Raw genomic sequence first — 16,587 nt, forward strand, 5'->3', positions numbered from 1 at the left:
TGTCTGTGTTGGTTATCTCTGGGTATTCTGGCTTCCTCCCACAGTCCAAAGATCTGCACTTTAGGGTGGATCAGCTGTGCTAAAGTGTGCAGGTGAGCTTGCATCTTGGATGACCATGTTAGTTTCGGTTCCTTCATTTGTAAATCCCAGCACATTTTTAAACTTTCATTCTCAAGATAGCTTTTAACAATAGGTGTCATCTCAGCTCAGATAATGGATTGAAGGTGAGACATTAAAGTCTGTCTGTGTCCCAATGTTAGGTCAGACTGATTCTATTTCTAAAGTGGGAGCTACAGAATCTTACATGGATTTATGCAGTTTTTGAGTAATTCGGAATAAATGGACTTCTGCAAGGAAGTGTACAAACAACTGACCAGGAACACGATAGGCAACTACCAGCTGATCTGACCAAAGAGCACAACCGTGAACTGACAGCATTCATCAAGACTTCTGATCCAATCCTTCCAGAAGCTCAACATCCACGGACTAGTTGAATCCGTGGATGTGTCAGTACTCTACACCAGCATTCCTCATGATGATGGCATCACGGTAACAGCCTCAGTACTCAATACCAACAACTGCCAATCTCTGAGCACTGTCCTCCAACTCAGCCGCTTCATTTTCAACCACAACATTTTCACCTTTGGCAACCAGTTCTTCATCCAGACACATAGAACAGCCATTGGGACCACATTTTCACCCCCGTATGCCAAGACTCAGGGCAGAGGTTCGAACAAGGCTTCTTTTCTGCACAGGACCTCCAACCAACACTATACACCAGATATATTGATGACATTTCATCCTCTGGACCCATGGTGAGGAGTCACTGAAACAACGATACTGTGATATTAACAAGTTTCATCCCACCATCACACTCGCAACACTCTTTAGTATCTGTCCCATTTTTGAACACATGCAGCTCTATCAAGGATGGATATCTCAGCACTTCTCTGTACCGCAAACCCACGGATAACCTGACAGTGCTACACTTCTCTAGTGAAACATATTAAAACAGCCACCCCCTCTGGACAAGGCCTTCACATACACAGGATCTGTTCAGGTGAGGAGGAACATGACAGACACTTGGAAGTACACAAGCATGCTCTCATAAGAACGGGATACACTGTTCAACTCATCAACTGCCAGTTCCAATGTGTCACAGCAAGAAACTGTAATGACTTCCTTTAGGAGACAGACACGAGCTGCAACCAAAATGGTACCATTTGTTGCCCAGTACTTCTCAGGAGCCGAAACACTACGCCATGTTCTTCACAGCCTGCAACACATTATTGATGAGGATGAGCACCTCGCCAAGATCTTCCCCACGCCTCCACATCTCGCCTTCAAACAACCGCCAAACTTTAAACAGATAATTGTTCTCAGAAAACTGCCTGGCCTTCAGGACAACACGATACAGCTCTGTCACGGCAGATGATGAAAGACGTATCAGAATGTTGACATGATTACCACCATTACACGTGGGGACACCACCCACCGTGAGTGCAGCAGGTACTCATGTGACTCAGCCAACATTGTTTATCTCATACGCTGCAGGCAATGATGCCCTGAGTCTTGGTATATTGGCGAGACCAAGCAGAGGCTACAGCAACAGATGAATGGACACTGCACAACAATCACCAGCCAGGAGTGTTCCCTCCTAGTCGGGGAACACTACTGCGGTCCGGGACATTCAGCCTTGGACCTTCGGATGACCATCCTTCAAGGTAGACTTCAGGATAGGCAACAACGGAAAGTGGCTGGGCAGAGGCTGATAGCCAAGTTCAATACCCATGGAGATGGCCTCAACCAGGACCTTGTGTTCATGTCACACTACAGGTGACCCCACTATGCTATACATTCTCTGTCTGTCTGTCTGTCTGTCTCTGTCTCTGTCTCTCTCTCTCTCACACACACACACAAGCATGCATTCACACAAATACGTGCTCCTCCAAACCAACACACTCACACAGACTCTCTCTCATACACATGCGCTCTCTCAAATGCTCTCTCTCACACACACACCCTCTCTCAGACTTATACCTCATTACACTCTCTCACACACACATGATCACTCGGTTTCTCCTGCACACACTCACACACATAAAGGTTTGTGGGTTGAATTTGTACTTGCAGAATCGCATTTTATTTTGCTCAAAAACTCAGACACGTAAGATTCTGTAATACCACGATAGAAATAGAATCCGTCTGACCTAACATTGGGACACAGACAGACTTGAACTTAACACCTTCAATGCATTATCTGATTGAGATGACACCTATTGTTAAAAGCTATTTTGAGAACGTAACTTTTGAAAAGTTCTGGGATTTACATGTGAAGGAATCAAAACTAACATGGTCGTTCTAAAAGATGGTAGAGGTCAGCTAAAGTTGTTTGATATTCCATTCCATGACACTGCAATCCTGTTGCTATAAAGTCTGTGTGTTATGATTCTGCTCCACAACCAACCGATGAAGGAGCAGCGCTTCGAAAACTAGTGATTCCAAATAAACCTGTTGGGCAACAACGTGGCATTGTGTGATTTTTAACTTTGAAAATCTGTCAGTAATGCCAACATTTCTATACTGCGCATGCTTCTCGGTGTCAGCAACGCAGTGCGCATGTGCTACGGTGTCAGCAAAACATTACGCATGCTCACGCAACAAGCGGAAACACTCCGTGACCTTGTTTTGATGGACCAATGAGAAGCTCTGGAGGACCGGATGGAGACTGGTCCTCCTGCCAATCACAGCAAACCCATCGTCAGGATGCGGAAGTAGGACCATGAACTTCTGAAATTGCTGCTGCTGCTTGTCTCTCTCTGAATGAAGATTGAGCTTTACCCCAGACTGCAACTTCCTTCCTCTGTCCAACATCTGTGAGTACAACACACTCTTTTCTCAACGCCTTTTCCATTCTGGGGTTGAGCTGTTGACTTGCAGGAACTGAAGGGAAACGGAGTGAATTCAGGGAGAGGACAGACTCTTGGAAAGTTAGTCCAGGTCTTTTTTCAATGGCAAATCCAGGAGAATTGACATTTCAGGCTCGAGCCTTTCATTAGTAATGATGTGTGGATGAACAAAGGGGCCTCTGCGTCCTTCTAATCCAGTCAGTGCAAATTGTCAGACAGGTGCAGCAAGTCGTGAGTAAAGCAAGTGGTATATTAGCAAAAGTAATTGAGTTCAGAAGTGGGGACGCCTTCCTGCAGTTTGGGCGTAATTGAATATATCCAAGGTTGAGTTCATCTAATTTTTGAACAACAAAGAAGTGATGGTTATGGGAAGGCAAGACCAATACAGATCAGTTATAGAAACAGACACTTCAGTCCAACTAGTCTATGCTGACTATGTTCTCAAACTAAACTGGACCCACCTGCCTGTGTTTAACCTATATTCCTCTGAACCTTTTATATTGGAGTCCTAGAGATGTACAGCACAGAAACAGACCCTTCGGTCCAATTTGTCCATGCCTACCAGTTATCCTAATTTAGTGTATTTGCCAGCCCTGGGCCCATATCCCTCGAACCCCTTCTATTATAGACCAATCCAAATGCCTTTTAAATTCTGTAATTATACCAGTCTCCACCACTTCCTCTGGCTGGTCATTTCATATATGCACTACTCTGTGTGAAAAGGCTCCCCTTAGATCTCTTATGTCTCTCCCAGTTCGCCCAAAACCTTTAGTTCTGCACTCCCCCACCCCAGGAGAAGACTTTGTCTATTTACCCTATCCATGCCTCTCATGATTTTATAAACCTCTAAGGTCATCCCTCAGCCTCCGACGCTCCAGGGAAAACAGCCCCAGCCTTTTCAGCCTTTCCCGAGAGCTAATTTTTTTCAAATCTGGCAACATGCTGGTAAATCTTTTCTGAACCCTTTCAAGTTTCACACCATCCTTCTGATGGGCAGGAGACCAGAGTTGCATGCAATATTCCAAATGTGGCCTCACCAATGTCCTGTAGAGCTGCAACATCACCTACCTCCCAACTCTTTTACTCAGTGCTGTAACCAATAAAGGAAAGCATACCAAATGCTGCCTTCACTATCCAATCTACCTGGGATTCTACCTTCAAGGAACGATGAACCTGCAATCCAAGGTCTCTTTGTTCAGCAACACTCCCCAGGACCTTACCATAAAGTGTATACATCATGCTTTGATTTGCTTTTCCAAAATCCAGCACTTCACACTTATTTAAATTAAACTTCATCATTCATATACTCATCTAAATGTCTTTTAAATGTTCTAACTGTATCTGCATCCACCCCTTTGTCAGGAAATTCATTCCACACGCAAACCACTCTCGGTGGGGTGGGGGGTGGGTGGGGGGGTGGGGGGGGAGGAAATGGCGACCGTCATGTCTTTTCAAAATCTTTCTCCTCTCTCTCTTTCAAAATTTGCTCCGTAGTCTTGAACCCCCAGCCTAGAGAAAGGATTTTTCCAGAATTTCCAGCCTATTAACATGAATGTAAGTATATTCATGGCAGGTCAGGCAGCATCCGAGGAGCTGCCTGACCTGCTGTGCTTTTCCAGCACCACTCTAATCTAGACTCTGGTTTCCAGCATCTGCAGTCCTTGTTTTTACCTTTTACGTCGGTATACTCAGATCTACTTATGATCTGTTCAATGCTGGTGCAAGCTCGACAGCCTCAATGGCCTATTCCTGCTCCCAATTTGCACACTCCTAGTCCAGGACAGCAAGAGACCATAAAACACAGGAGCAGAAATTAGGCCTCTCAGCACATCAGGGCTGCTCCACTATTAAGTTCTGGCCGATAAGTTTCTCAATCCCATTCTCCCACTTTCTCCCTGTAACCCTCGATCCCCTTGATACTCAAGAACCTATCTATTTCCATCTTAAATCTACTCAGTGACCTGGCCTCCACAGCCTTCTGTAGCAATGAATTCCACATATTCACCACTCACCGGCTGAAAATGTTTCACCTTATCTTTGTTCTAAAAGATATTCCTTTTACTCTGATGCTGTGCCCTCAGGTCCTAGACTCTCCGACCAATAGGAACATCTTCCCCATGTACACTCTGTCCAGGCCATTCAGAATTCTGTCTGTTTGAATTAGATCTCACCCCTCCCCGAGTGTGGGCCTGTTCATCAGCATGAACCACACCCTTCAGGATGAGTTACAGCAGGAATTAGGTTCAGCAAAGTCAGAATGGAGGAAGTGTGTGTGGGATGGAGATTATCAGCTTTTGGGGGATGAGAGAGGAAACGAAGTTCAATATAAATTAGAATTGATCGGATGGGCTGATGGGCCCAGGAATGGCAAAATGAGTTAATTTAGATAAATGTGAGGTGTTACATTTTGTAAGGCAAATCAGGGCACGACTTACATAGTTAATGGGAAGTGTTGCTAAACAAAGTGTCCTTGCAGATTCATGATTCCTTGAAAGTGGAATTGCAGAGAGACAGGATTGTGAAAAACGCATTTGGTACACTTTCCTTTATTGGTCAGAGCATTGAGTACAGGGGTTGGGAGGTCATGTTAGGCCACTTTTGGAAAACTGTGTGCAATTCCAGTTGCCCTCCTCTGGAAGAATGTTGTGAAACTTAAAAGGGTTCAGAAAAGATTTACAAAGATATAGGCAGAGTTGGAGGGTTTGAGCGATAGGAAAATGCTGAATACGCCAGGGATAATTTCCCTGGAGCATCGGAGGCTGATGGGTGACCTTACAAAAGTTTATAAGGGGTATAGATAGGTTGGATAGCCAAAATCTTTTCCCCATGGTAGGCGACTCCAAACCTAGAGGGCATAGGTTTCACCGTGAAAGGGGAAAGATTTAAAATGGACCTGAGGGGCAACTTTTTCACACAGAGGGTTGTGCATGTTTGGAATGAGCTGCCAGAGGATGTGGTGGAGGCTGCTACAATTACAACATTTAAAAGGCATCTGGATGGGTAAATGAATAAGAAGGATTTAGAGGGATACAGGCCAAATGCTGGCAAATGGGATTAGATGAGTTTAGGATATCTGGTCGGCATGGATGAGTTGGACCGAAGGCTGTGTTTCTGTACTGTATGACTTTAATCATCTTGCATGAAAGCAGAAGTGTTGTGAAGACTGGACTTTCGGAGCAGCTTTCAAAGATGTTTTGCCTTTACTGGAAGCAGAAGAAGCGACAATGAAGTATTTCATTTGTGAGACAGCAACTGAGTATGTGAGTACATCTAGGATTTTGGTGGAAAGTGGGAATTCATTGCACTGTGGGGGTGAAGTGCTTTAAGGCTTCCCAGCAGGAAGGACAGTGTGCTGATTGGGGTGCCCAGTGAAGGGTGAGGTGGATTTTTGAGTTAAACTGCTCATTTCGGCCAGCCTCCAACATTGTATTTCCAATGCTGTCCATCAGAAGGAGCTGTGTGTACCTGGTATTGTTAGAAGCCTTACGGTTTTCAGTACTGCAGGAATGGCATTGTTTCATCGGCATTGTTTCATCAGCATTGTAAAGGTGACTGGCAGCAGAGGGAGGTGTGGGCTGTGTTCACTAGAAACGATTAAGTATTTAGATAACATACAAATGAGAGGGCAGGGTGGGATTTGTCTTTCGATTTGCAGAAGGTGGGAGATTCCAGGAGCTGTGATCTGAGCTGTGAACTGCGGTAAATCATAGAAGCCCTACAGTGTGGAAGCAGGCTATTCAGCCCATCAAGTCCATTCTGACCCCTCCGAAGAGCATCCTGCTCATACACCCCTCCCACCCTCACCCCTTAGGGAATCAGGGGTTCGGGATAATGCAAGTAAGAAGAGCTGAGATGATGGATAGATCAAATGGCCTACTCCTGCTTCTATTACTACAAAACTATAACCCTGCATTTCCCATTGGCTAACCCACCTAACCTGTACATCCCTGGCCACTATGGGCAATTTAGTATGGCCAATCCAAATCAAGGCAGGTGAGCAATGTAGTGATGTGGAAAATGGACGTCAGAGAACAATAGAAAGGAACAACGAGAATAAACGTACCAGCAATTAAAACTGGATTCAAAAGATTACAAACAATAAAACTAAAAGGTCAGTATCTGAATGTGTGCTTGTTATGAAGGGGTAGAGGTACTGTACCTTTAAGAGAGTTAAAAAAGCGAGCAGAACAAAGTGTTCTAAACAAGATGAGATTGTATTATTTGGTCAACACAAATAGAGCAACTGGGTTGCCATGAGGCACAAACTAATTCAAATTTGGCCAATCAGTTTAAATTTTGCACCAAAATACCAAAGTCCAATCAAGTTTGAATTAAGTATTTTGATAATATTAACACCAATAAAATGATCCGATGTTTTGGAGTATAAAACCAGGCATTTTTGTGAGTTTTAACACTCTGTGTTGGACATAAAGAGTAAAGTTGTTAATTTTTACTTTAAATATTTATATTACTGCATGGGGTGAATAATTTCTGTGTTGATGGTCTAATTTAGCAGAGGGGGTTACCCCGTGTCGTAACAGTGCTGCAACGTAACAAAAGTGAATGAATTGACTGCACACATTGAAGAGAATGATTTTGATCTGGGACTCCTTACAGAGACATGACTTCAGGATGACAAGGATTGGATCCTAAATATTGAGGGGATTTGTGGCATTCAAGTCGAATGGGAAGCTAGGTAAAGGTAGAGGGTTGACACTGCTAATCAAAGCACTGATCACAGGGTCGTCTGGTGTCAGCTCGGATTTCAGGTCCTGGTTTCTTTGTCCTCTATTGATCTCCCTGTTTCCACACAGTTGTTGTCCGTTCTCAGCTCTGCTTCATTTCTGCTGAAGCTTTAACCTCCTTTGACACCTTCCGGAACAATAAATCATTCAGTCAAAGTCCAACCCACAATCTCCCAGCCTGTCAACCATCCAGACACAGAGTATCATACCAGAAAATATAACAAAAAAGATGAAAAGTTAGAATTAAATAGGTGCTTGTGTCTGTTCATTGGCAAGTAAACTAGAAATAGGGGTCTGCCAAAAATCTTATAGTGCCCTAATTGAAGAATTGTCTCTCCCTTACATCTAAGTATTAGTACCCAGCTATGATTTATAACAATATTTACATCAACAGAAATAAAGCATCTGTTATGCAATAGACATAGAGATATACAGTATGGAACTAGACTTTTTCTCTCTCGTGTGTGTGTGTGTGTGTGTTCACACACACCAAGGTCTATGGGGTGAATTTGTATTTGCAGATACATTCCATTTTGCTCAAAAAATGCACAATCTGCAGGCAGACAATACATAGAATATTTTATAAATTCCACTTTGGATATAGAACCAGTCTGACTCAAAAACTGGGATACAGACAGACTCTGGCCTCACACCTTGCATGCATTGTCTGAGCTGAGTTGTCATCTTTTCTTATAAAGCCTTAAGTTATCTCGAGTAGGTGTCTTATAAGAAGTTCTGGGATTTACATATTAATGACACCAGCAATTCATTCTAAAAGATGAAAGACTTTACAATCCAGGTTTCTTCAATGTATCATTTCAGTGGCATGACTCTGTAATGTTTTGCTGTAAACTCAGTGTCTTATGATCTTATACTCCACAACCACCTGATGAAGGAGCAGTGCTCCGAAAGCTAGTGCTTCCAAATAAACCTGTTGGATTGGCGTCATGTGATTTTTATCTTTGCCCAGGTTAGGGTGGATTGGCCCTGCTAAATTACCCATAGTGCTCAGGGTTTTGCAGGTGTGGGAGAATTGTTAGAAGTGATTTGATTCCACCTTCTCGTGACTGTCTATGTGAGCTTTGGTATGTTCTCCCCCTTCTGTCAGCGTGGGTTACCTCTGGATGCTTTGGTTTCCTCTCTCAGTCCAAGGATCTGCGGTTTCGGATGGATCGGCTGTGCTAAAGTGTCCAGGGATGTGCAGGTTAGAGTGGGTTAGCCATGGGGAACTGCAGGGCTGTAGGGTAAGTTGATGAGTCTGGGTGGGATGCTGTGTGGAAGGTCGGTGTGAATTTGATAGTTGAAATGGCCTGCAGGGATTATATAATTCTCCTGCTTTAGCCATATGTGGATTGAGAAATGACTGCTGTGGGAGGAGTAGGTTCCAGTTCATGGGACACTGCCCCAGTCCTGGGGAAGGTGGGAATTGTGCTGTCTCTCTCCCCACCCACTGCCCCCATCCATTCTCTCTCGCCCCGCAACTCTCTGCCCCCCATTTTCTCTCTCTCCCCCTCATTCTCCTCCTCCACCCTTTGACCCCAGAGTCTTTCCTTTCCGCCCCCACCACCCTCTGTTCCCCCCAGTCTCTCAATGGCCCCCACACTCTGTCACCCTGTCCGTTCTGTATCTCTTCCAACTCCCACTAAACTTTCTCATGCCTCGAGCTCTCTTTGATCGCTGTATCAAGCTCATCTCAGAAGAGAGAGAGAGAATGGTTGGTGATGACACTGCCTGGGAGATGGGGGTGCACGAGAAATGGCTGATCTTTCAAATTGAGAATAGCTAAAATAATATATTCAGAAACAGCATTAAAGTTTGAACGCATGTTCAATTGTATATTAAGACAAAGCTGCAGCCATCTTTCTCAAACTTGCTTTGAACTATGTGCAGTTGAGGACAGGCTGTTCGGGGTAAATGAGCTTTTGCCCGAAATGTCAATTTGCCCGAAATGTCAATTTTCCTGCTCCTTGGATGTTGCCTGACCTGCTGTGCTTTTCCAGCACCACATTCTTGACTCTAATCTTCAGCATGTGCAGTACTCACTTTCGCCTGTTAGGGGTGAATGGCCGATTCCTAGTCTTGAATAATTGGTTCTGTTAGAAGGTGTATTGGTGTATTCTACGTGCAAGAGAGTTGAAAAGTGAGCAGAACCACCTGACATAGCACCAAGCGTTCTGAACAAGGTAATAATTTAACATTTGGTGGAACAGCTAGGTAGCTGGGTTGCCTGGAGACAAAAACATACTCAATTTTGGCCAATCGATTTAGATCTTGCCCTAAAATACTGAATTCCAATCAAGTTTGAATTTAGTATTTTGAGAATATTGGTTAGCACTGTTGCCTCACACCACCAGGGTCGATTCCAGCCTTGGGTGACTGTCTGTGTGGAGTTTGCACATTCTCCCCGTGTCTGCATGGGTTTCCTCTGGGTGCTCCAATTTCCTCCCACAGTTCAAAGATGTGCAGGTCAAGTGAAGTGGCTATGCTATATTGCACGTAGTGTGCGGTGCATTCGTCAGAGGGAAATGGGTCTGGGTGGGTTACTCTTCGGAGGGTCGGTGTGGACTGCTTGGGCCGAAGGGCCTGGTGCCACACTGTAGGGAATTTAATCTAATCTAATATTAACACCAATGAAATGATTTGATGCTTTGGAGTACAAAATCAAAAAATACAGTTGAACAGTTACAGGAGAACTGCCAAAAGACCAACAAATGTAGGCTGCTAGTGAGAACTCTTTGAGAGGTACCTGTCCAGACAAGGAGTCTGCACAGAGAAAAAACATCGACACCGACCTGGAGAGCAAATCTACAGAGGAAGATACAAAGAGAAGATTTAACAGCTGGCTGGTTTTGAAGTTTGAATCTTTCGGTAAATCTTAATCAGGGGTTTTTATTGGACTGGTATCATACAGGGGAAGTTAGAAGATAGGTTAGAGAAAGGAGTTGTAAATAGTTGTTAATTAATTATTCTCCGTTAGACTTTAATAAATAAAGTTGTTAATTTTTACTTTAAATACTGACCTTTGGGAATAGTTTCTTGGTTCTTGAATTTTCACAGATTACTGCATGGATTAAACCTTCTCTATGTTACTGGTTTAAATTAGGTGGGGGAGGTTGCACCCAGTGTTGTAAAATTTGGGGGCTTTCGTCAGAGATTTGAACTGGTTTAGACAGATTTGAATAGATTTGGGGGTATTAAAAATCCCAGCAGATTTAAACACTTGCAAGTTAGTGTGCTAGATCATTAAATAAAACTTTAAATAGTGACTTTTAGAAACAGTTCCTTACCTCTTGAATTTTCACAATACCACATGGGGTAAATCTTTTATGGGTTTAAATTAGTGGGGGGTGCAGTCCATGTCATAACATTTCTGACTATGTAGAAATAGAGTCATAGAGTAGTGGAGCATGGAAACAAACTGTTTGTTCCATGCCAATCGGATATCCTAAATTAATCTAGGCCCATTTGCCAGCTCTTGGCCAATATCCCTCCAAACCTTCCTGTCCAAACCTTCCTGCCGTGGATGGCACAGTGGCATAGTCGTTAGCACTGTTGTCTCACAGTGCCAGAGACCCGGGTTCAATTCCTGCCTAAGGCAACTGACTCTGTGGAGTTTGCACATTCTCCCTGTGTCTGCGTGGGTTTCCTCCGGGTGCTCCGGTTTCCTCCCACAGTCCAAAAATATGAAGGTCAGGTGAATTGGCCATGCTAAATTGCCCGTAGTGTTAGGTGTAGGGGAATGGGTCGGTGTGGACTTGTTGGGCCGAAGGGCCTGTTTCCACGCTGTAAGTAATCTAATATACCCATCCAGATGCCTTTTGAATATTGTAATTGTACCAGCCTCCACCACTTCTGCTGGGAGCTCATTCAATCCACGCACCACCCGCTGCGTGAAATAGTTGCCCTTTAGGTCCCTTTTAATCCTTTCCCCTCTCACCCTAATATAAATCAATTGCTGCTTTTTCTGAACAGACTCAGTGGCTGGCACTGCTGCCTTATAGCGCTAGGGACCAGGGTTTGATCTCAGTCTCTGGCAACTGCGTGAATGGAGTTTGCACCTTCTCTGTGTGGGATTCCTTTGGGTGCTCCGGTTTCTTCCCACAATCCAAAGATGTGCAGGTTTGGAGAGGGCACTTCTTGAGGGGAATTAACTTTCACACTTTTTTTCTACTCCTTAGGTCCCTTTTAAATCTTTCCCCTCTCACCTTCAACCTATGCCCTCCAGTTTGGGAGTCCTCTATCCTGAGGAAAAGATGAGTAGTCAAATAAAATGCAAAAGAAATAAAATGTCGAGCCGCAGGATAAATATAAAATGTGACTCCAGCCTTTCTTATCTCCGATTGTCATTTGGGCACAAATCCTGTCAGTAACACCAGCAACTTCACACAGCATCTTGCGCATGCTCCTCGGTGACAACACACACTGCGCATGTTCGCCGGTGTCAGCAAAACCTGCGCGTTGGGCCAATAGAAAGCCCTGGAGGACCGGAAGGAGCGTGGTCCTCCTGCTAATCAGAGACACCCCTATTGTGTGTGTGTCTCTCTCTCTCTCTCACTCAATCTCAATTTATGGAGGGGACAGATTCTGGAAAAGTTGGGCCAAGTCTGTGTCTCAGTTGGCAAACTCATGGAAAATGCAGTACCACGATGTGAAGTGATAGCATTTCCTGTTGGGGGGTAAACAGCAGAAAGGAGATGCATTGTTTAAATGGTGATATATTGGGATGTGGAGAAAATGAGGACTGCAAATGTTGGAGATCAGAGTCAAAAAGTGTGGTGCTCGAAACGCACAGCAGATGAGGTAGCATCCGAGGAGCCGGAGAGTCCGCGTTACAGGCACGAGCCCTTCATCATAAATGTGTATAAAGGGGCCTCAGTGTCCTTCCATACCAGTCAATGCCAGTTGTCAGATAGGTAGGAGCAGCAAGCAATGAGCAAAGCAGGTGTTATGTTAGCAAGAGGAATTGAGTCCAGAAGTGGGGATGTCTTCCTGCAGTTATGGGATCATTGAATATATTCAAGGCTGAGTTCATCTGATTTTGGATCAACAAAGAAGTGGTTGTTTATGGGGGAAGGCAAGAAAATGGTTTTCAGACCATTGCAGAACAGTTACCGAGTCAAACAGCACAGAAACAGTCCCTTCAGTCCAACTACTCCATGCTGTGTTCTCAAACTAATCTAATCCCACCTGCCAGTGTTTGGCCTATATCCCTCTGTCACAAAGCTGGTCCTTTTACTAAAAGCTGGTCCTTCTCAAGGATGCTGTGTCCTTAGTTTTTATTATCAGAGGGGTGATTAAAACGATCCGGGCTCCGAAGCGACTGGTTTAGTACAGAGATGAAAAACGGTATTGGGAGGCATTTTTGGTTATATGTGAACAGATGAGACTTGAGGCCCAAGTTTTTGTTTTAGAAGTGACCTGTACAATGAAAGGGGAGTGGTCAGTCCTGAAAGCTGGAGTCTCGTTTGGGTGAGTTAAGCAGTGGTCTATGTGGAGAAAGGCTGCTAACACTGTCTCCTTCTGGCCTTCTAACTTCAACTGTAAGCCTCTGTTTCAGTTTTACTTTGTTTAAGGGGTTTGTTTTTTGGTACTGTTGTGTACCATTGCGAAGAGTGTTAAGAGTTTCTCCACAGCTTGTACTGTACTTAATAAAGTTTGGTTGTTCACAGAAGTTGGTGTATTGCAGTGTAAGAAGCTCAAGCAAAAGAACTTAACAAAGGAACCTAAGGGATAAGTCTTTCATGCAGAAAGTGGCGTGTTTAAGGAAAGAGCTGTCAGAGGAAGTGGTGGGTGCTGGTACAATTATGACATTAAAAGGCATCTGGATGGGTATACGATTAGGAAGGGTTTAGACGATGTGGGCCAAATGCTGGCAAATCGGCCGAGATGAGGTTAGGTTATCTAGTTGGCATGGATGAATTAGACTGAAGGGTCTGTTTCTGTGCCTAATATCTCTATCACTCTGGCTTGCCACTAACATTTGCCACATCTAGATGTACAGTTTCTCTCTGGTGTCAGTGTCAATGCCTTGATATCTCATTCTTAACCGGACTGGCAGTGATGACTTTTGTAATCTTTTCTTACAGACTATCTGAAGACAGAAGTTTCAAAGTCAACAGATAAAGGGCTCATGGCCAAAATGTTGATTCTCCTGCTTCTCTGATGCTGCTTGCCGTGCTGCACTTTTCCAGCGACGCAGTTTTTGACTCTGACTCTCCAGCGTCTCCAGTCCTCACTTTCACGTCAGTGTCTGACAGTTACTCAATCCATCAGGACCGCAACAATTTTCAACTATGATTCTGTGAGAAGGAGCAAAGCTTTCTTTTTGGTTCCTGTTTGAGTACGGGGGCACTGGTTGAAAGACCCTACTGTTGCAGCGCACTGGGTGTGGAGCCTGAAACAACTCTGCTGCCTGGAAAGAAGAATTCATGGCGGGGTTGTACACGTGTGTGTGCAGGTGAAGCTTCGGCCATGGAGAAACCCGAGGAAACACAACCTGTTGAGAAACCATGGAAGTGTGGCGATTGTGGGAAGGGCTTCCGTGTCCCATCTGTCCTGGCGGCTCATCAGTGCAATCACACTGGGAAGAGGCCGTTCTCCAGCCCCGAGCGGGCAAAGGGCTTTACCTGCTCTTGTGTCCTGCTGGCCCACCAGCATATACACACTGGTGAGAGGACGTCTTACTGCTCCGTATGCGGGAAAGGGTTCACTTGGGTGGACAACCTCCAGACCCACCAGCAATTCCACACAGGGGAGAGGCTCTTCAGTTGCCACGAGTGCGGGAAAGCCTTCAGCAATTCCTCCGACCTGCTGAAGCACCGGCGAGTCCACACGGGGGAGAGGCCATTCAGCTGCCCCGAATGCGGGAAGGCCTTCAGCGACTCCTCCAACCTGCTGAGGCACCGGCGGGTCCACACGGGGGAGAGGCCCTTCAGCTGCCCAGAGTGTGGGAAGGCCTTCAGCAATTCCTCCAACCTGCTGGCCCATCAGCAGGTCCACACGGGGGAGAGGCCCTTCAGCTGCCCAGAGTGTGGGAAGGCCTTCAGTAAATCCTCCAACCTGCTGGCCCATCAGCGGGTCCACACGGGGGAGAGGCCCTTCAGCTGCCCAGAGTGCGGGAAGGCCTTCAGCAATTCCTCCGACCTGCTGAGACACCGGCGAATCCACACAGGGGAGAGGCCATTCGCCTGCCCTGAGTGTGGTAAGGCCTTCAGCAATTCCTCTGACCTGTTGTCCCACCGGCGGGTCCACACCAGGGAAAGGCCATTCAGCTGCCCCGAGTGTGGGAAGGGGTTCACCCGCTCCTCCAAACTGCTGGCCCACCAATGGGTCCACACCGGGGAGAAGCCGTTTGCCTGCCCCGACTGTGGGCGGAGGTTCACATTGTCCTGCAACTTGCAGAGGCACCAGCGGGGGCACCAGTGCATCCAACAATCAGATTCCACCAGTGACGCTGCAGTGGGTCACCCACAGGGCTGAACCTCCTGCCCATTCTGACAGTGGGTGTAGTGGGTTTTTTTGTTTTGTGCTGGACTCACCATCCCCCCCTCCTTCCCACCCCCCCCCCCCCCCCACCCCCCGCAAGCCCACCTATGTGGCTCAGGGGTGGCATGGTGACTCAGTGGTTAGTACCATTGCCTCACGATGCTGACCTGGGTTCAAATCCACCCTCGGGATGACAATCTGTGTGTAGCTTTCACGATGCCCCCCCAACATCTGTATGGGTTACCTCTGAGTGCTCCGGTTTCCTTCCCCGATCTAAAGGTGTGCAGGTTAGTTTGGATTGGCCCATCTAAATTGTCCCATAGTGTTCAGGGATGTGTAGGTATGGTGCATTAGTTGGGGTAAATGTAGAGGAATAGGGATAAGGGAATGGGTCTGGCTGGGTTACTCTGCGAGGGCCAGTGTGAACTTGTTGGGCCAAAGGAACTGTTTCCATACTGTAGGGAATCTAATCTTAAAAAAAAGATTTCCTTCAAGCGATACTGTCCATCAACACTAAGCCCATTCCCTGCACTTGGCCCATTTCCTTCCATACCTTTCCTATCCATGTATTTGTCCAATGCCTTTTAAATGTTGTTAATGTACCCACCTCAACCACTTCCGCTGGCATCTTATTCCATATGTCTACCACCGTCTGCATAAATAAAGTTGCCCCTCACGTTCCCTTTTATTCTTTTTCCTCTAACCTTAAACTGATGCCCTCTAGCCCTCACATCCCCAACCCTGGGGTAAAAGTCTGAGTGCATTCACCCTCTCACGATCTCTTCATTTCTCTAAGGGCCTTTCTCAGTCTCTAATGCTCTAAATAAAAATATCTTAGCTTGTCCAACCTCTCCCTTTTACACAGACCCTTGAGTCCTGGCAACATCCTTGTATATGTCTTCAGCACTCTTCCAAGTTGAATAACATATTTGTTATAGACACTGCCCTGACTACATATTTTGTTGGAGAAAGAGGACCAAATATTATCCAAACTGGATAATCTGGCTGATGGGACAGGAAACCACTTCCTTTCTTGAGACCAGTCTCCTGGAGAGAACTGGCTGGCTGACTGATCTACTGACCCTCACAGTGCCCCACTGCCCTCAGTTATCTGGAGGGAGTCCACACATTTGCCTAAGGTGGTGCTTGAAACCTTTATCATCTTTGGGATGGATCCCCATTCATTCCGTGCTATGGAGTCATGCAGCCTGGAAACAGACCCTTCAGACCAACCAGTCCATGATCCCCAACTAAACTAGTGCCACCCATCTGCTCCTGGCCTGTATCCAGTTTGTTAATAGTTTTGTTCATTTGTTCACCGTGATAGTTGGATAAATAAATTGCTGATTGTTGATTTTAAAGTGTTGGGGATTTATTCTTATCACTACAGCAGGTTACACCACTTTTCATGCTAATTTTACAGATTATTAGGCGACACGCTCCTCTGG

The 16,587-nt window shown here is 45.5% G+C and overlaps 1 protein-coding gene across 6 annotated transcripts; it reads left to right on the forward strand.

Annotated features, from left to right (window-relative positions):
- Positions 1-2,566: 2,566 nt before the first annotated feature.
- On the forward strand, positions 2,567-16,500 carry LOC140460299 (uncharacterized). 6 transcript variants are annotated; one of them, XM_072554759.1, is made up of 3 exons: positions 2,567-2,876; positions 4,404-4,463; positions 13,741-16,500. In XM_072554759.1, exon 3 carries the CDS (start codon positions 14,126-14,128, stop codon positions 15,131-15,133), a length of 1,008 nt encoding a protein of 335 aa, XP_072410860.1. In that variant the 5' UTR covers positions 2,567-2,876; positions 4,404-4,463; positions 13,741-14,125; the 3' UTR covers positions 15,134-16,500. The 6 variants fall into 6 exon arrangements, with proteins under 6 accessions (XP_072410860.1, XP_072410859.1, XP_072410862.1 ...); XM_072554758.1 differs by lacking the exon at positions 4,404-4,463; XM_072554761.1 differs by lacking the exons at positions 2,567-2,876; positions 4,404-4,463 and adding an exon at positions 10,403-10,522.
- Positions 16,501-16,587: the final 87 nt, after the last annotated feature.

Source organism: Chiloscyllium punctatum, chromosome 36 (genome assembly GCF_047496795.1).
Source record: "Chiloscyllium punctatum isolate Juve2018m chromosome 36, sChiPun1.3, whole genome shotgun sequence".
Taxonomy (NCBI): Eukaryota; Metazoa; Chordata; class Chondrichthyes; order Orectolobiformes; family Hemiscylliidae; genus Chiloscyllium; species Chiloscyllium punctatum.